We start from the raw sequence: 20,269 nt of genomic DNA, 5'->3' as shown, positions 1-20,269 counted from the left end.
ATTTGAAATTTCAAATCATGGACTATCCAAACAGATGTGGTGAATTTGGGCTGCGGATTTGAAATCCAAATCAGCCCAAATCCACTCATCCAAGCAGAACCTAAGTTCTTTTCCATTTCTCATATGTAGGACAACTAACTTGGTTGCACACAAATTAGCTCGTGCGGTTCTAACTTCGGATTTAAATAATGGTTTGATCGACTAAATCTGCCTTCATGGCTTACTTCTTCTATATCTCAAGATTTCAGTAATTAATGTTAGTGCTATTTTCTATTTAAAATAGGAAAAACTGTAATTTTGGTCTTATATGTTTGTCAATTTACGATTTCGATCATCTGTGTTTTCATATTTCAGTTTTAGTCATGTATGTTTTGATTTTTGGCAATTTTATTCTTTTTATTCGAAAATGCTTAGGTGACACTGTACACGTTAGCTCCACATCATCACTGCATTTCAGCACCACATCAGGAAAAAGGACTAAAATTGCAAAAAAAAATAAATATAGAGGACTAAAACTAAAATCTGAAAATATAGAGGATCGAAAATTGCAAAGTGACAAACATACGTGATCAAAAATAATTTTCCCTTTAAAATAAATGCCCATTTCGGTTTGTTTCAGGTCATGGACTAATTCCACTGAAATTAGATTCCCGTAGTTTCCAAATGGGCTTGAACTAACAAATTGGATTGACTTGGTTCTGATGTCTTAACGATTTTGGATCAAAATTAACAAAAACCCAATTCAACTCAATACTACACCCACCGGACAGTTTCACACCAACCAGGCCCCTTTTGCATTCTTAGAAGATACTTGTAAATAATATGGGAAAATAATAAAAGATGATTTCTCAGCATGATTTGAATGGAAGGATTTGATTTGAAAAATGATTCGAGATATGAATTTCAAATGATATTTATTTTGTGTGTATTTGAACTCTGCCATTAGTACAACTAAAATTGTATAACTTGATATGAAACTGATTTGAATTTCACTTCAATTTTTTCGATCCAAACAAGCCAGTGAATAGTTTGTTTATACGTATCATATAATATCAAATAAATATTCACTACAACACATATAAAAAAAAAAGTGGGAAAAAAACACAAAATGAAACAAAATATGACGAACATTTTAACTACCACACACTGCAAAAGTAAAACACCCCTCCCTTTAAAAAATCCCTTCCACACATTCTTTCAATGGAAGAAGTGAAGAATCCCAACTATTTTCCCTCCACTTTAATCGGATTCCAACCCATTTTCCAAGGCATTTCCAATCCTCCATTGCTTCACAACCAATGGCATCTCCAATCAGAGAATGGAATTATATTGCTGGGCTGATATAAAATTGACTTCTGTTTTCAGATAACCCATTTTTTTCTGCTTTTTTCCCTTCGGTTCCATCAGTCTTTGGTCTTTGTGTATGCGAGAAGAAATACAAAAACTGTGTAGAAGTTGCGGAGATTTCGTGAGGAGGGGAAAGGCGCGAAGAAATGGCGACCACATTCACGGGAACTTTGGATAAATGCAAGGCTTGTGACAAGACCGTATATTTTGTTGATTTGTTATCTGCAGATGGGATGAATTATCACAAGTCTTGCTTCAAATGCAGCCACTGTAAAGGGACTCTGGTGGTATGTGATCTTCGTTCTCGGCCCAACGAGGATTCACACGATTCGCGCAAAGATTAAATTTTGGCAATGTTTGTTTTGCAGATGAGCAACTACTCTTCCATGGATGGAGTTCTGTACTGCAAGACTCATTTTGAGCAACTTTTCAAGGAGTCCGGGAATTTTAGCAAGAATTTTCAAAATTGTAACACAATTATTTTTCCTTTTTTTTTCTTTTTATTTAAATCAAAGATTTACCCATCCTTATTTTATTCTTGATTATGGTAAAGCTTGATACATTCACATTGTCCAACTAACCATGTGTATTATTCTCTGGATTGTCATTAATGTTTCAGCTGCAAAATCCGAGAGGGAAAATTCTTTGGTACGCCGTTCGTTTTTTTTAATAAACTGACCTCAGTGGATGAATGTATATGATGATTTAAGGAGATAACATTGTTTTCTCCAGTTTTAATAGATTTTTTTTATGTTTTAATATATGCAGACAAGGGCACCTAGTAAGGTTTCAGCCATGTTCTCTGGAACTTTGGACAAATGCGCTGCCTGTAAAAAGACTGTTTACCCTCTAGAGAAGGTATGCTATTTATATTGAGTAAACTAGGAGAAATTTCTAACAAATTAATCCGTGAAACCGTCTGACGAGAGTTTCTATATTACAATTTTTATATCAAATAACTGTTTTAGATAACCTTTTGAGTGGTGGTTATAAATTCCAAAAAATAGATGACAATGGAGGGAGAATCATTTCACAAATCATGTTTCAAGTGTGCTCATGGAGGATGCCCTCTCACACACTCGTCCTATGCGGCACTAGACGGGATCCTGTACTGCAAGGTCCATTTTCAACAGCTATTCATGGAGAAGGGAAACTACCAACACGTCCTCGACTCCGCCACTAATAAGAAGAGCGGCGTAGAACCGGTGGAGTCCATGGAGACCAAGACCGAGACCGACGATCACGACCAGCAGTCGGAGGAGAACGAAGGTGGCGAATCAAAATCTGATCTCGAATCCGATTCTGAGAAGGCACAAGAACAAAGTTGAAAAGAGTTTTATGATTTTTTTAGTCGTTATGAATCATGAAAGTTTTCTATCTTCGCATTTTTCTTTGTTATGTTCTTCTTGATTAGTGATCAACTAAATTATAATTTTTTTATGTATTTATAACTGAGAAATGCTTTTACACAATTTATTGGTTCTAGACATATTTTTGTAGTTCACATTATATATATATAAATACATATATATATATATATCATAGTCTAATCTCAAATGATGGGTTAAGTTTTACATAGATTAACATAATTGTTAATTTTAACCTAAATCTTTCCAGCCTATGTTTTGTGACGGACATTGTTGTCACATGAAAATTGATAGTTTCGTTTTAACTAAGTTTATTTTGAGGCGAGTACCTCACGGATGTACATTCATAAGAAGAATCATTCTAATCCAAATCTACAATTAAAAGCAATATTTTTGACATAAAATTCGTGAGGCAGGTCGGGATAGAGCTTCGTCTAAAAAAAATGACACGTGAATCGTATTTTTTGTTTCATCTTTAATGTTTAACTCTTTGTAATATTGGTCGATCATCTATATCATCAAATTTGAGTTTTTGATTATCTTTCGTTTTTTCAGCGGTTTTGATTCTTTATTTTGGAATTCTAACTTTTCGAATAAAGTATTTACAAGTGACCTTACATATCAATATCACGCCAACGTCATATCAACATGTGAAAAAATTACTAAAATAATAAAAAATGAAAAAAAGCATACTAAAACTAATATTCAACGATATAGAAGTCTGAACAGCACAAGTGACCAAATTCACAATTTTTCTTTTGGTATATATCTATACTATCTATACTATTATATAAAAGTTGAGTACCTTATGGTAACTAATTTTTGGTGTGCCATGACACACCAAAAATCATCTTTCAATTCTACCCTTCTTTGTTTACCTTTTTCTCAACATCTTTTTTCTCACTCTTTTTCCACCTTTTCTTCAACCAAATGATATCATGTTTGTTTTATAATTAATTGCACATGTATATATCTCAAATATCAAATTGATTATATTAGCATATTTATATTATCTTTCCAATAATTAATTTTTAATTATCATAAAAACTCATAAAATATTATATATTATATGACATATGCAACTGTGTGTGCTTTCATCGCTAGTAAATATTATACTACAATATGATTTGTGTTTGGTAAATGCGTGCTGCATACAATATACATATTTACGAAACGACATTATGGTTTGCCAAAGTTTAGCAATGCACAAATTCATGACGATGATTCACTCAATAGTCAATATATGTTGATGGCCATCTCCGGTGAATTTGGAATGAAACTTGGATAAAGGAAGATGGATGTGATGTGATATGTTTGAAAACCAATATAAAAGTACTTCAATCATACTTATATTCATTGATTTTTCTGAAAATAGAATCACAAATTCTACTAACAATTGTCATGTTAGATAGGTCTTGGAGTGGAAAATGAACGAGTACTGAAATCTGTGTGTCAGCCACATCTTCATATTTACTTTTGAGTCTCAATATTTGTTCTTACTAATTTTTAAAAATTAGTTTGAACCAAAAAATAATTAAAATTCATGGACTAAAAAATTATTTGATCAAAGCAACAGCTAAAATAACACTACTTGTTCTATCACAAATAACACAATAGTATGCAACAAACTCGTTAAAGCAAACATTGAAAAAAAGAATCATCTTATTATCATTGATCAAATACTTATCTAAATACCTATCTTATACCAAAACAACACTAATTGCTCCATCTTAAAAAACCACACGAGTACTTCAACAACAGTCTCGCTCAAAAAACTATTGACAAAAAGAATTGAACTTTTGATCGTTATCTGATCATCACTCTATCAACTCCAACGTGAGTATATAAAATTGACTATACCTCACTTACAAACTACCGTTCCATGTGTTCAAAAGCCAAAAATGCACGGACAAGTCACGCATTTTATTATTATTTTCTTTAAAAAAATTAATTCATTTATATTTAGTACTATTAAACCACGTGCCCCACCAAATTAAAAATTCAATTTCGGCCTTTTTTTTAATCTTTTGAGTTTTGCCTCCCCAAACGGAGAGGTGCAGACGGCCATTCACCAGCCTGTTAGATTCGCGATTCAGGAAAGACAAATTTCGAAGTTCAACGATTCTGCCGTTATAACGTCCGTCTCTTTCCTCTCTCCATTTCCTCCTCTTGGTTAATTCCGCCTCCATTTTTTTGCCCCCTTGGCACCATCCTTCATCGGTAAGTTTTCTACTCTTCATTTTAGCTGCCTCGCACGCATTCAGCTTGTTTTTTTCAAGCTGTTCCGTTTCGCTTACTGTGCGGGAATTATGAAAATGCTCATGTTTGGTTTGATTTGATTCGTTGTGAATATGTTGTGAATTTGGTGGAATCGATTTGTGCTGCCAAGTGTTTGTTACGAGGTCGATGAGAGGCTAATGCTTAGTGCGACCTGGAAATAGATCGTCGATTGCGGTGTTTGTGATCTCAAGAAGTTTACACGTGATTCAGTTGATATATTTGCGGACATGATTTTGATGTGTGTTTGCATGTGATCAGTACCTGTGAGCTTCATGCGTGAACGAATATAGGTAAACGTGACTATTTAACCGCTGAAGCGTGTGCTGATAGAAGCAATCACACTTAGAGAAATAGAAGTTTTAGGCATTGGTACATCGGGGCATACACCGGTAGTGCGGCTTACCAAGTTCTAGCTTAATTTTTAGAAAAATAGAAGTTTTATTCGCAAGTACATTAAATTGGCTCTTTGTTTTCTGGCGATTTTTTTTTTTGTATTCTTTGTGATTCGCTACTGAGTTTGGTAATACCGAGACATTTTATTAATTGTTTGGTTAGGACGGAAAATATGAAAGAAATGTTTGCTTTGGCGTAATGATTTTTTTATGATATCTTTGCAAATAGCAGTTTTTTAGGTTTAAAATTTTAAATTTGGTTTCTCTAAGTAATGACATTTTTGTACCTGCATGAGCATGTTCTAGTGCCTGTGCTAAATCTATTTAATCAGATTTATGTTGATAAGTAGCTGATAAATTTTTGTGGAAGTAACAGCTACAATTTGTACAAGCACTAGTGCACTAGTTTAATTCATCTGTTTATTGTAAATAAAAAGATTGTATGACAATGATTTTTTTATGATATCTTTGCAAATAGCAGTTTTTTAGGTTTAGAATTTTAAATTTGGTTTCTCTAAGTAATGACATTTTTGTACCTGCATGAGCATGTTCTGGTGCCTGTGCTAAATCTATTTAATCAGATTTATGTTGATAAGTAGCTGATAGATTTTTGTGGAAGTAACAGCTGCAATTTGTACAAGCACTAGTGCACTAGTTTAATTCATCTGTTTATTGTAAATAAAAAGATTGTATGACAGCCAAATGAAACTGCAATTGGTATATAGCTAAGTTTGATTGTTTATAATTTGTCATTTTTCCATGAAGATATTCCGGTTCGTTGTTGGTATTGTCAGGTTTATCTCAAGCTATAGATTATTGTATTATTGATGTGAATTTTCTTGATGAATATCTACCCTTTCCAACATAGGAGTGATGGACATCGCGTGTAGTATATCTAGATCAAACGTGATTTATGGAGTTGAAGCTGTAGGCTTCAGGGAATCGGAACAGCTGAATTTGACAATAAATTTGAAGTATGGTGGCTGTAAATTTTTTGGAGATTCAAGGCTTCTCTTGAAAGCACATTCAGGAAAGAAGCTGAAGAAAAACGTTAGATATTGTGCTCGTGCTGCCAGTCCACGTGTTCTCAATGATGACACGTTTTGGCTGTGGTGTCATAGATCTGTTGGCTCTTCTTTTTATAGCTGTGGAAATATTTTTAAAACTTCAAGGCCTGTAGGTTTGTCACAGTGTCAGGGAAATGAATCGGTAGCTTATATAAACGGAAATGGAAGTGATGTAGAAGTGGGTGAGACTGGAAATTCCAACGAAAGCTTTGAATCTATTGCCTCCGTGGAAATATCAGGGGAAGAAGGAGTGCAGGCTGCGGATTTGGATGAACTGAGGGACTTGTTGGAGAAAGCTGTGAAAGAGTTGGAAGTTACACGCAATAACAGCGCAATTTTTGAGGAAAAGGCCCAGCAAATATCAGAAGCTTCTATATTGTTGAAGGATGAAGCTGCAAAAGCATGGGGTGATGTACATGATGCCATTAGTAAAGTAGAAGAAATTTTAAATGAAGAGGCTTCTGCTAAAGAAGGTGTCCAGAAGGCAACAAGTGCCCTTTCCGTGGCTGAGGCTAAACTCCAAGATCTTGTGAATTCACATAAAATTGCAACAGAGAAAATTGGTTTTTCTAAATATTCTGAAGAAAATGATTCTGAGTTTGAAATTGAAGGGGAAGAATCAAGTGAGGAGGAAACACTCTTGGCTGCACAACATGACATAACAAAGTGTCAAGAACATTTGGTAAATTGTGAGGCCGAACTCAGAAGGGTCCAAAGCAGGAAAGAAGAGTTGCAAAAGGAAGTGGACAGGTTGAATGAGGTTGCAGAGCAATCCCAAAACAAAGTTTCTAAAGCAGAGGAAGATGTGGCAAACATAATGCTTTTAGCAGAGCAAGCTGTTGCTCATGAACTTGACGCTGCACAACGTGTTGATGATGCATGTATTGCACTACAGAGGGCAGAGAAGAATCTTGATCTTTTGAGTGCCGCTGCAGTAGATTTTGAGCGAACTGTCACTGAGCCGTTATCTTTTGAAAGTCCCACAGATGATGCTATCGAGAAAGATAGGGAGGTGCAAACTGAATTAACGGAGATACTTGAGCTGGAGAAACAAATTTTATTGGACGACGGTGACAAAGAGAGTGAAGAGTTAAATGCAGGCCTATCAGATGACGTTGAAGCAGATACGGAAAAGTTAAAAGCTATCCAGAGTAAGATACAGGAAATGCAGAAGGAATCAACTAGGGAGAGTTCGCCTTTAAGCGCACCAAAAGCATTATTGAAGAAATCATCCCGATTCTTTTCTGCATCGTATTTTTCTTTTGCCGCGGATGGGGAAGAGTTTACACCAGCTTCAATTGTTCATGGTCTAGTGGAGTCTGCTCGTAAGCACTTACCCAAATTGGTTGTTGGGTCACTGTTTGTTGGAGCAGGGTATGCTTATTATCTCTTGGAGATTTTCAGTATTTTTAAAATAAACTTAATCACTTAAAATACATGCTTGATTTTGTAAATTATTTAAAATTAGTTTGGTCTTATGGACATGGTGCTGCTTCTTCTTGTGTGTGTGGTGGAAAAATGCTCAAATTACATACGCTGCTATCTTAATTCCAGAATTACCTTATACATCAAGCGAGGTGAAAAGATCTCCCAGTTTTTTCAGCAGCCAGACACAATGACAACCAGCATTGATGAAGTGTCAACTACAGCAAAGCCTCTTGTCAGGAAATTGAGAAATCTTCCTCTGAAAATGAAGAAATTAATGGAGATGCTTCCTCATCAAGAGGCATGACTTCAGTTGACTTGCACTTGTCTAATTTATATCAAAACTTGACATTCGAATTGTCTGTTTTATGGTTTTTGCACTATTTGGTTTCTTAATATGGACCCATCTTTACTTTTTCAGATAAATGAGGAGGAAGCCTCTCTGTTTGATGTGTTGTGGTTACTCCTTGCGAGTGTTATATTTGTTCCCACATTCCAGAAAATCCCTGGAGGTATGTGGAATTTGAGTATGTTTTCTCCAAATTCAAATGGGCCTAAAGAAATATGGAAAGGGGAGTATGATAATAGTATTGTTCCTGCATCATATGGAAGCCTCTTTCTGTCTTTTCCTTGGCTCTTTCCATGCTCTCTAATGTGCATAAAGAACTGTAGATCATTTTTATGCTGTCCATATTCCACTGTGAATTTAAGATACCATAGTTGCAACTGTTGACAAATCTTTTTTCTGCTGCAATTCAGGCAGTCCTGTCCTTGGATATTTAGCTGCTGGGATATTAATTGGTCCCTATGGTCTCTCTATTATTCGCAATGTACATGCAACTAAGGCTATAGCTGAGTTTGGAGTTGTCTTCTTGCTGTTCAATATAGGCCTCGAGGTAGATACAATGAATTTTTCCAACTCAGAGTTTGTTAAAGCATTAACTTTCCACACGTTACAGCCATATGGGAATAGGAGGTGACCTTCTCCTTATTGTTTCTTGCAGCTCTCTGTTGAAAGACTGAGTTCAATGAAGAAATATGTTTTTGGATTGGGCTCCGCTCAGGTGATTATTGACTCTATATTGTGAATTTAATTGTAGGATAGTCTTTATAGCATAATATGAGTCCCCTGTTCAAGACTTTGCCCTCATTAACATACGCAGGTCCTGGTCACAGCGGTGGTTGTTGGGGTGGTTGCTCGGTATGTGTCTGGGCTGCCTGTCCCTGCTGCAATTGTCATAGGAAATGGCCTTGCGTTATCTTCAACTGCAGTTGTGCTACAGGTAAACATCGCAGTATGATGTTTGTGCTTTTTCCTGTCTTCTTCGCGATGAGTTTCTCAATTACGACATTTAGTTTGTTGAAAACTTTGTTGAAATTTTGGGGCAGTTTTTGCTTCTTCTTGTTATTCATTTTAGATATCATGCTTTTAGTCTTGCTGAATTTTTTTATTTACAAGAAGCTGTAAGAGCAACTCTTAGTGCCACGAGGCATGTAAAATGTATCTGTGGGATATTTATAGGTACTGCAAGAACGTGGAGAGAGTACATCACGGCATGGGAGAGCTACATTTTCTGTGCTACTCTTCCAGGTATTTGTGTACTAGTCTTTTAGAGTATCCATCCTCATCTCTCTTATCTCTTTCTTACTCCGTCTATCTTTATTTTTCTGCCTTTTATTTGTGGATCTACTTCTAGTTGTTGTTCTTCTGATATTTGTAAAGCCATTCTTTTATGCAATTTGTTTATTCCAGGATTTGGCTGTGGTGGTTTTGCTTATACTAATACCACTTATTTCTCCGAGTTCATCCAAGGGAGGGGTAATAATTTTCTTTCATGGTTATTTTTCACTCAGCTGAAGAGAAATGAATGACATGACGTTGAATTTTCGCCCTATGTTGTCCTATAGTTCAAGAATGTTATTTACACACTTTATTTGGCGTCACGCATGTTGTATGGTTGCTTATCCTAATGTAATAATAAGAAACATCTGTTATTGCTCTTCAATTGATGATGCATTGATAAGAAATATCCCTATGGTTTTTTAGGTTGGTTTTCAAGCCATTGCTGAAGCTCTTGGATTGGCAGCCGTGAAGGCGGTTGTTGCCATCGCAGCCATAATTGCTGGAGGACGATTGGTAAGTATTGTGATTCTTCTAGATGCTGAAGAAGGGTTACTCCAGATCGTGGAATATATGCTTTCAAACAGAGTTATTTTCAAGGCAATTTTGCCACTTTCCACTGGACATAATTTTGTCATGTTTTGCAGTGTAGGGAACTGTAGAATAAAATAAAATATAAAGTAGATTGTGTGAATATTTCTATGGTTGGTAGGATTCGTCAAATATTTGTAACTTGGTAAGAGTATATTTTCTTTCTGTTTTTAGGAGATTAGATTCTCTCTTTGTATTCTATTTAAATGTGTACCTTGTACTCTATTGAATACACAGAATTATTATTCCAATCCTCGTTCTTTGCATGGTATCAAAGCCAGAAAGTTCGAAATCAGCCTCTTCTCTCGCAGTCTTCATCTCCAAAAAATGTCATCGGACTCATCAAAAACCGATGAAAATTCTGAGAAATCGCCAGCGCCTCTTGCTCCTCTTTCCGGGAGTGATAATTCATCTCTTCAAATCACTGCCCACAAACTCAACGGCCACAATTACTTACAGTGGGCACAATCTGTCAAAATTGTAATATGTGGCCGTGGAAAAATGGGATATCTCACCGGCGAACTCGAGTCACCTAAGAAGTCGGATCCCTCATACAAAACTTGGGTGGCTGAAAATTCCATTGTTCTCGCATGGCTCATCAATTCCATGGAGAACAACATCAGCCGCCGTTATTTGTGGTTCCAAACTTCCAAAGAGGTATGGGACGCTGCTCGTCGGATGTATTCCGACCTTGGGAATGCCTCGCAAATCTTCAAACTTCGTTCAAAACTCAAGGAACTACAGCAGGGTTCTAATTCCGTGACCCAATACTTCACTGATCTTCAAGACTTGTGGCAAGAGTTGGATCTTTTCCTGGACAACACTCCAACTTGTGCTGATTGCAGCGTCAAAGTTCGTCAGAATCTGGAAAAAGAACGTGTCTTTGATTTCCTGGCAGGACTCAATCGGGAACTCGATGATGTTCGAGGCCGTGTTGTTGCACGAGAGCCATTCCCATCTCCTGAAGATGCATTCGCTGACGTTCGGCGTGAAGAGATGCGCCGCAAAGTCATGCTGCCCACCTCCTTGCCAGCTGCATCTTCTGCCCCGGAAGTCTTTGCCTTGATCTCAAATAAATTCAACTGCCCGGGCCAGCGTCAAGGCAAACGCCCTTGGTGCGAACATTGCAAACGTCCTGGACATACCAAGGACAAGTGCTGGGAAATATACGGCAAACCAGTGGATTGGCAGCCACGAAAACAACCCCAAGGTGTGGACTGGCAGCCACGGAAACAACCCCAAGGTCGTGGCTTCCAAACCCAAATAGCTCAAGAGCAGCCTGCATCTTCTGACATCACTGCACCATTCACGAAGGAACAGATAGAGCAAATTGAACAATACTGTCGTCTCCTGCGTCAGTCCTCTCTCAATTCATCTCCAAATCCAACTGTTGGCTCTTGCTCCATCACCCAATCTGGTAACATTCAGCCTGCCATAAATTCTTGTGTTGCTGAGTCTTGGATTGTCGATTCTGGAGCCTCCGATCATATGACGGGCAACTCTACTCTTTTTTCCAGTTATATTCCTTGCACTAGCCGTACTACAGTTAGAATAGCTGATGGTTCCTTGACTCGTGTTATGGGCCTTGGCAATATCCAATTGTCGAGAGATATTATCCTTAAATCCGTTTTTTATGTCCCTTCCTTGAAGTGTAATCTGATCTTTGTCAGTAAACTAACTAAGGATAATAATTGTGAAGTCAAATTCTTACCTTTCTCTTGTTTATTTCAGGAACTACCATCGGGGAAGACGATTGGCCATGGTCTTTACTACTTCGAGAATGCTCCGTCCGTCCGTCCCTCGACAGTCTCTTTTGTCCAGTGTGCGTTCTGCACCTGTTTTGAATCTTTCCAAAATAATGTTATGGCACCATAGACTTGACCATCCTAGTTTTTCATATTTAAAACGTTTGTTTCCCTCCTTGTTTGTGAGTAATAAAAATCTTGATTTGGTTTTCTGTGATATTTGTCAGCTTGCGAAGCATACAAAAGTGTCTTTATCTCCAAAGCTGTATACACCCTCGTCACCCTTTTCATTATTTCACAGTGATATTTGGGGTCCCTCACCGGTTACGACACTTCAGGATAAACGATGGTTTCTAACATTTATCGATGATCACACACGAGCCACCTGGGTTTACCTTCTCAAGAACAAATCTGACACATATGCCACATTCACCAACTTTCACCACATGATTCAAACTAAATTTAATACCCGCATCCGCACCCTAAGGACCGACAATGGTACAGAATATTTCAATACCACCCTCGGTGAATATCTCCAATCCCATGGTATTACCCATCAAAGTTCCTGTGTTGATACTCCCCAACAAAACGGGGTATCCGAACGAAAAAATCGCCATCTTCTTGAGGTTGCTCGTGCCTTTTTGTTCACCATGAATGTTCCTAAATACCTATGGGGTGATGCAGTACTCACCACTGCCTTTCTCATTAATCGTCTACCTAGCCGACCACTTAACTTCCAAACTCCAATGTCTCTCCTCACAAAAGAATTTCCTCATAGTCATATCTCCACTCACCTTCCGCTTAAGACATTTGGGTGTACGGCATTTGTGCATGTCCATAATCACCATCGTAGCAAACTTGATCCTCGAGTCATTAAAACTGTCTTCGTAGGTTATTCTGCTTCTCAAAAAGGTTACCGATGTTATTGTCCTAAAATGAGAAAAATGTTTGTCTCCTGTGATGTCACCTTTCTCGAGACCACACCTTTTTTCTCCTCATCTCCGCTTCAGGGGGAGACTTCTCATGAAGCTTGTTGGGATACTACTCCTCTTCTCGGTGTACCAGTTGATCCTCTATTTTTCTCGTGTCCTGACTCGTCTACAACCAACACTCGAGTACATGATACCACTACACCTCATGTTCCTGTGCCAGAAACAGAACAGAATCAGCACCACACAAAGAGTTGTATGTCTATTCACGAAGGAACAAATCTCAGGTAACTAAAGATGTAGTGAATCCTAGCCACAGTCAAGAGAATGAACCGATGGTAGACTGTTCTTTGTCAGGTACCACTCATGATCTTGATGTACCTATAGCGTTTAGAAAGGGTGTGAGATCTTGTACTAAACATCCCATTTCTAACTTTGTTTTTTATTCGAATCTATCCTCTTCATTTCGTGTCTTTACTTCTACATTGTCTAGTGTAATAATTCCCAGGTCAATTCAAGAAGCTCTAAATGTTCCCGAATGGAAGGCTGCAGTGCTGGAAGAAATGCGCGCCCTACAACAGAATAATACATGGAGCTTGGTACAATTGCCACAAGGAAAAAATACAGTCGGGTGTAGATGAGTGTTTACAGTAAAGTACAAGGCTGATGGTTCAATCGAAAGACATAAAGCACGCTTGGTTGCCAAGGGATTCACACAAACTTATGGTATAGATTACACTGAAACTTTCGCACCTGTTGCAAAATTAAACACGGTTAGAATTCTTCTATCTTTGGCTGCCAACCTTGATTGACCACTTCATCATCTGGATATTAAAAATGCTTTCCTTAATGGTGACCTTGAAGAGGAAGTTTACATGAGTCAACCTCCTGGTTTTGAGGAAAGTGTTGAAAGTCAGATTGTGTGTAAGCTCCACAAATCTCTTTATGGGCTCAAACAATCCCCCGTGCTTGGTTTGACAGATTCTCCAAAGTTATTAAAAAGTTCGGCTACAGTCAGGGACAAGCAGACCATACACTATTCGTTAAACACTCCAAGAACGGGAAAATGACCATTCTTATGGTGTATGTTGATGATATAATTGTCACAGGAGACGACAATAAAGAAATGCAGAACATTAAACTAATGATGGCTAAGGAGTTCGAAGTTAAAGACCTTGGGATACTGAGATACTTCTTGGGAATGGAAATTGCTAGAAGCAAGAAAGAGATTTCTATTTCTCAACAAAAGTATACATTGGATCTATTGGAGGAAACTGGAATGTTAGGGTGCAGGCCAAGCCAAACACCGATTGAATTGGGGAATAAAAAATAAATGTTGGAGGGAAATTCAGTAGATAAAGAAAGTTATTAGCGACTCGTGGGAAAACTCATCTACCTCTCACATACCCGTCCAGATATTGCATTTGCAGTTAATCTCGTAAGTCAATACATGCACTCACCTTGTCAAGGTCATCTTGATGCAGTTTACAGAATATTGAGATATTTGAAGCAAACACCTGGTCGAGGTCTATTCTTTGCAAAATGTGATGATCGAAGAGTGAGTACATTCACAGATGTAGACTGGGCAGGCTCTGTTACTGATCGAAAGTCAACATCAGGATATTGTACCCGAGTGTGGGGTAATTTTGTAACTTGGCGAAGCAAGAAACAGTCGGTGGTTGCAAGAAGTAGTGCAGAAGCTGAGTATAGGTCAATGGCACATAGAGTATGCGAGCTCATCTGGATCCAAAGAGTGATGAAAGAACTTAAAATGGAGTGCACAGAACCTATGCAGCTCTACTGTGACAACAAATCTGCCATCAGTATAGCTCATAACCCCGTTCATCATGACAGAACTAAGCATGTTGAAGTAGATCGGCACTTTATTAAAGAAAAAATTGACGGAGGGATTGTCAGGCTTGAATATGTTCTCACAACTCATCAACTTGCTGATCTACTCACAAAAGGATTGTCCGAACAAACTCATGAATTTTTTGTTGGCAAGCTTGGTCTCATCAACATCTACAGTCAAGCTTGAGGGGGAGTGTAGAATAAAATAAAATATAAAGTAGATTGTGTGAATATTTCTATGGTTGTTAGGATTTGTCAAATATTTGTAACTTGGTAAGAGTATATTATCTTTCTGTTTTTAGGAGATTAGATTCTCTCTTTGTATTTTATTTAAATGTGTACCTTGTAGTCTATTGAATACACAGAATTATTATTCCAATCCTCGTTCTTTGTGGGAACCTTAATATTTCTCCCACAACATAAAATATGCAGCTTTTGATCATATATTATTCTAAAGAAAATTCATTCCATATTTCTTCCTTTGTGCAGCTGCTTCGCCCAGTTTACAAGCAAATTGCTGAGAATCAAAATGCAGAAATATTTTCTGCGAATACACTTCTTGTCATCCTGGCTACCAGTCTCCTAACTGCCAGGGTAGGAAATTCCTTTTATTAGCTGTTACTTTTTTTTTTGTCAGTTCTCATGATTGCATATTGTCCTAGTTATGTTATCATTCTTTATTTGCGAACAGGCTGGCCTTTCAATGGCTTTGGGAGCATTTTTGGCTGGCTTGCTTCTCGCAGAAACCGAATTCTCATTACAGGTTGAATCCGACATTGCACCATACCGTGGCCTCCTATTGGGTCTATTCTTTATGACGGTATACTTTCGCCTTCACATACCATTATCAAATTCATTTTCCTTCAGATATAGGAGATTTTCACAAGATACTTAAAAAATTTATTGTTATCTGATAAACTATTGCCTCGCGTATAACACTGTATTTTGTGCACTTGCATCTCTTACTGCATTTGGTTACGTTTTGTTATGAAAATGATTCTGTTGCTTATGAGTAATTTGATATTCTAGAGTAAAGTGAGCGCTCGTACCATTTCTTTATTTTTTTTATCACTTGTTGAAAGTTGTGTATTTACAGGTTGGAATGTCAATTGATCCAAAACTTCTAGTTTCGAACTTCCCAGTTATTGTCGGATCATTGGGGATTCTAATTGCTGGTAAGACCATCTTGGTCACCCTTGTTGGCAGAATGTTTGGTATTTCAATGGTATCGGCAATAAGAGTTGGTCTTCTACTTGCACCTGGTGGAGAATTTGCGTTTGTAGCATTTGGTGAAGCTGTTAACCAGGTTTCCCCTATAATTTACACCTGCGGCCATTATTATGTTGCATTATGTTGCCTAGTTCTGATATCTTCGCTTAATCAAAGATTAATACCAATGGTATCAGATCTCTGTTTTGCTAGAAAATAGTTTCAGTAGATTACTGCTTACTGGTTGAGAAGTACTCTGCATTATGCAACACTTTACTGTTTTGTGGATCTTAATTTAAGCTGGACTTCGAAGCCAGTACCATTGGGAATGTGAGCAGACATGGTGAATAATAAAATAAGATTGTCGCTCTCGCTCCTCTTTTGGTCTTGGATGGCAGTGTGTGGGCTTTTCCCCCTTTTTTGTCCTGGCTGAACTGTTCTTGTTCTTGCTTTTGATGTGAACCAGTTTAGCTGGAGTACTTTTCTAAGATATTTTGTTGTCATTTGTTAATAAAGTTTAATTAGTAGGGACATGTTACTTCCAAGTTAGATGAGATATGAAAAGCAGTGCTGATCATTACCATTGATCTAAATTTTAAACTGACTGTTTATTTACTTGGCCTTATTGGCAGGGTATAATGTCTTCCCAGTTGTCATCATTGCTGTTTCTCGTTGTTGGAATTTCAATGGCTCTCACACCATGGTTAGCTGCTGGAGGCCAATTGATAGCTTCTCGCTTTGAACTGCAGGATGTTCGAAGTCTATTACCTGATGAAAATGAGGTAAACTACACATATGAGATACGTTGGTTTTAATCTAAACCTTGTGGTTACCACAATAATACTCATGTAAGTTCTGAGAGGGAGAACTCCGTGAAAAGTTAATTGAACTACTATTTTCATTTATCCTGTGTATTATATGCTGAGTGACTTGGTTTTCACACAGTTAAAGTAAATGAAATGTTCATGCTTCTGGTGGTTCTATGAGATTATTTGCATGCAGTTATTATCTTATGTCAGTTGATGCATCTCTACGTGTCTAGTATGAAATGGTCTGATTTTTCTTTCTGATTTTTTCAGACAGATGATCTACAAGACCATATAATTATATGCGGCTTTGGACGTGTTGGTCAGGTATTATAAACTTTTCAATAATCAATCCATGTATGGTAAAATGCTTTCATACTATGGACAGTAACACCTACCTAACACATGATCTAATGTTAAGTTTATGTCGCTTAAGTAGATGCCTTTTTGTCTTTCATCTTACAGATTATTGCCCAGCTTCTTTCTGAGCGACTGATTCCTTTTGTTGCGCTCGATGTAAGAAGGTATGATTTTTTCCTACATGGAATTATCTTCTAATGTGTTGATTAGGAAAATTCCGTAGTTCACCGTTAAGAATTTTCTTATGCATTTGGAGTTCTTTCATTATGGTTAGTGATTTGCATTTAGTTTTCTATTTCCATGGACAGTTTTTAACATTTTTCCAACAAAGAGTGGATATTTCGATGGTTAAATATTTTTCTCTTTTAACAAAAAGCACAAGTCAAGTTGGATGAGTAGGCTAACCGATGTATCTTGTAATACTTATCTTTAACTTTTCAACATTCCAGTGATCGAGTTGCAGTTGGACGTGCACTTGACCTTCCTGTATACTTTGGTGACGCGGGTAGTCGGGAGGTGACTGAAATAGCATGTGCTGCGGCACTTTAATAAGATTAATCTGATCAGGTTATTTAGGGTGAAAACGGCATTTTATTACTTCCTCTCATTTTTTGTTGTCAGGTCCTCCACAAAATTGGTGCTGAAAGAGCATGTGCTGCGGCAGTAACTTTAGATAGTCCCGGAGCAAATTACAGAGCTGTCTGGGCTTTGAGCAAGTATTTTCCAAACGTGAAAACATTTGTCCGTGCTCATGATGTCGATCATGGCCTAAATTTAGAAAAAGCTGGGGCAACTGCAGTATGTTTCCGTGACTTCTTATTCTGTTGTTTATCTATTCTTCTTGTTTTAACTACTAGATTAGTCTTATGGTTGAATGATGTGGAATCATTTTCCTTGTAGTTATGCTCTTTTGAGTAAATTTAGTTTATTTAAGAGTTGCTAACTATTTTTAACAGGTTGTTCCGGAGACTTTGGAACCTAGTTTGCAATTGGCAGCTGCTGTCCTTGCACAAGTTAGTAGATTGGCATTCACATAATTGATTTAACTTCACCCATATTTGAAATGACGATTAACTTCTCTTACATTTATCATTTCGTTAATATTTCAACAAAGCGTGTTCTCTGAGTATTATGTTCCCACCTTGGACTAATTTCTACCTTCGTGAAATAGTTGGGTCGTTAGCTACCAGCTCCTTGTTATTTTCTTTTGAGTTTTACTCAAGGAAGATGGTAGGATGCCAATACTTTTTAATCACTTAATCACGTACTGCTCTCAGATCTGGGATCATATTTGTTTGTTCTAAGTTTACAAGTGAGATTTTTTTAAATAAATTTTTTAAAATAAAACTCTGATAAATTATAGACCCAAATAAAGCTGTAGGATGCCATACTTAAGTACTACTTTCAGATGTGCATACAACAGACAATTTCACGATCGTAGATTGGTCTAGAACAGTGCTAGTAGAAGACGCCCCAACAATAGTTTGATAGTAAAAGCGACTGTAGTTTTACACTGCTTGTCATCATGTTGCAACACTCATTTATCCAGGTTCGAGACCGATAATTTAGGTGGAGTTTGGCAGTTAGTGTGTCGGATATTGTTGTCATTTGAAAGGCATGACCTGCTCTTGTTATGACCTTAGTTACTGTCATATGACATTGTTGCCTTATTCTACGAGTGTAAACTAAAGAAGCTTCTCTTTTTCAGGCCAAATTACCAACATCAGAGATAGCAGCTACCATCAATGAATTTAGATCCCGCCATCTCTCCGAGCTCACAGAGGTATCAAATAGTGCACTAATAGATGCAGTATTTTATTTGAGGTCTCACAACCTATACAGAAATGCATTTATCTGTGTATCCATTTGTTAACGAAAGAAGATATGCATTAAAAATACCTTCGTCTTCTTACACAGCTTTCTGAAATGAGTGGAAGCTCACTTGGTTACGGGTTTTCTGGAACGATGAGCAAACCTAAACCTCAGCATTCTGATTCTTCGGATGAGAACCAACTAATTGAAGGAACTCTAGCAATATGATTCTCCCCCCCATTATGCTTTAGTACGGGAGGAGAAAAAACAAAAAGGTGTAGTTAACATGAGACTAAAATGGAGAAAGGGATATGGGGACTGTATAGCATTTTACCCTAGTATTGAACATTTGTACAGACATATAGCATCAGCAGTTGCAGGACACTGAAAAAAGATGATGGAAAGAATGGTAAAACTATGCGTTCTTTCCTTCTGTAAATTTTGGTATACAACTCTTGGCATTTGACGACCAGGAAATACGTTCCAGAATTAGTTTGTTTTAACATTTGATTTCGGGTTCTTACCTTAGCTAGGCCAACATTATGTTTCTTTGCTTTGCTTTGCTTTTCCTTCTTTTTTTGTTTTTTTTTTGTTTTTTCATTTTTAATTACAAAGGGTGAAGAAAGGACTTGAACTCGAGTGTTCGTCAATTGGTGGACAGGTGAGACCAATTGGGCTACAAGCCCAGTCTCCTCAACATCATGTTTCTGAATATGACAAAATTGTTCTGCAATGACTCAATGTAAAATTTTCTGTTAATTAATAAATCTAACCTCATCTTCTGTTTATATATAATTAAAAACATACAGAGGCGAGATATATGTAAATTTCTAATATTACCAGTATATTTTCGCATGCTGCGTGTATATTTGTTAAAAAAATTTGGTGTTCAATATATATTTTTTTAATTCAAGAGATTATAATAAAATTTAAAAACAAATTTTTATTATAATTTGTTATGTATGAGTGATATAATTATTTAATTTGAAAATTGAAAAGTATCGATAAAGATTTTAAAAAATATTTTATTAAGTTATTAAATATATATATATATATATATATATATATATATAATATGCAAATTTAATAAAATAATTTTAATATCAGTTTAATGATATTTTTATTAAAGGAAAATATAATATTTTTTAATGCAGGAAAAAGGAAGGTATCATGATATCAAATTTAGTTAAATTAAGTGGTTCCAGCTTAATAATAGTATAGATAACATAGAAGTATAAATAGTATAGAATAGGAGATACATAATTGGTTCTATTTACAAGGGAAAATTGCATTTTTAATCTTGAAAGTTGGTCTGTTATTGGTTATAGTTTAATAATTTTTTAAAATTTAGTTTTAGTTCAGTAGCTTAGATTTTTCTTTGGGTTTTGATCTTTTTTAAATCGAAAGTTATTAAATCAATTGAATTTTATTTGTTTGGCTTCGATGTTCTCCTATAAGACCCGTGTG

At 36.7% G+C, this 20,269-nt stretch overlaps 2 protein-coding genes across 3 annotated transcripts; both read left to right on the top strand.

Moving 5' to 3' along the window:
- The first annotated feature begins 1,403 nt into the window (after positions 1-1,403).
- LOC140865178 (LIM domain-containing protein PLIM2c-like) lies at positions 1,404-2,819 on the top strand. Its single transcript, XM_073269728.1, has 5 exons — positions 1,404-1,634; positions 1,716-1,815; positions 1,967-1,995; positions 2,116-2,205; positions 2,355-2,819. Exons 1-5 carry the CDS (start codon positions 1,494-1,496, stop codon positions 2,673-2,675), a joined length of 681 nt encoding a protein of 226 aa, XP_073125829.1. The 5' UTR covers positions 1,404-1,493; the 3' UTR covers positions 2,676-2,819.
- Positions 2,820-4,778: 1,959 nt separating this feature from the next.
- LOC140865177 (K(+) efflux antiporter 2, chloroplastic) lies at positions 4,779-19,351 on the top strand. Of its 2 annotated transcripts, none has more exons than XM_073269727.1 (21): positions 4,779-4,934; positions 6,255-7,827; positions 8,008-8,179; positions 8,300-8,390; positions 8,638-8,774; positions 8,883-8,942; positions 9,042-9,161; positions 9,401-9,469; positions 9,632-9,697; positions 9,926-10,015; positions 15,105-15,209; positions 15,307-15,435; positions 15,712-15,921; positions 16,457-16,606; positions 16,904-16,957; positions 17,096-17,154; positions 17,440-17,506; positions 17,612-17,788; positions 17,947-18,003; positions 18,699-18,773; positions 18,908-19,351. In XM_073269727.1, exons 2-21 carry the CDS (start codon positions 6,260-6,262, stop codon positions 19,028-19,030), a joined length of 3,579 nt encoding a protein of 1,192 aa, XP_073125828.1. In that variant the 5' UTR covers positions 4,779-4,934; positions 6,255-6,259; the 3' UTR covers positions 19,031-19,351. The 2 variants fall into 2 exon arrangements, with proteins under 2 accessions (XP_073125828.1, XP_073125827.1); XM_073269726.1 differs by lacking the exon at positions 4,779-4,934 and adding an exon at positions 4,941-5,284.
- Positions 19,352-20,269: the final 918 nt, after the last annotated feature.

The sequence above is a fragment of the Henckelia pumila genome, chromosome 4 (genome assembly GCF_033568475.1).
Source record: "Henckelia pumila isolate YLH828 chromosome 4, ASM3356847v2, whole genome shotgun sequence".
In the NCBI taxonomy this organism is placed as follows: domain Eukaryota; kingdom Viridiplantae; phylum Streptophyta; class Magnoliopsida; order Lamiales; family Gesneriaceae; genus Henckelia; species Henckelia pumila.
Note: the sequence above shows the minus strand (reverse complement) of the source record. Positions and strands in the feature narration are given on the sequence as shown.

What these genes read in the sequence shown, in the direction of transcription:
- LOC140865178 (XM_073269728.1), top strand. Translation starts at nt 1,494, where the DNA reads ATGGCGACCACATTCACGGGAACTTTGGATAAATGCAAGGCTTGTGAC. An exon ending in ACTGTAAAGGGACTCTGGTG is followed by an intron (nt 1,635 to 1,715) that starts GTATGTGATCTT and finishes TTTGTTTTGCAG; the next exon opens with ATGAGCAACTACTCTTCCAT. An exon ending in CCGAGAGGGAAAATTCTTTG is followed by an intron (nt 1,996 to 2,115) that starts GTACGCCGTTCG and finishes TAATATATGCAG; the next exon opens with ACAAGGGCACCTAGTAAGGT.
- LOC140865177 (XM_073269727.1), top strand. Translation starts at nt 6,260, where the DNA reads ATGGACATCGCGTGTAGTATATCTAGATCAAACGTGATTTATGGAGTT. An exon ending in CCAGTCTCCTAACTGCCAGG is followed by an intron (nt 15,210 to 15,306) that starts GTAGGAAATTCC and finishes ATTTGCGAACAG; the next exon opens with GCTGGCCTTTCAATGGCTTT. An exon ending in GTGACGCGGGTAGTCGGGAG is followed by an intron (nt 17,507 to 17,611) that starts GTGACTGAAATA and finishes TTTTGTTGTCAG; the next exon opens with GTCCTCCACAAAATTGGTGC.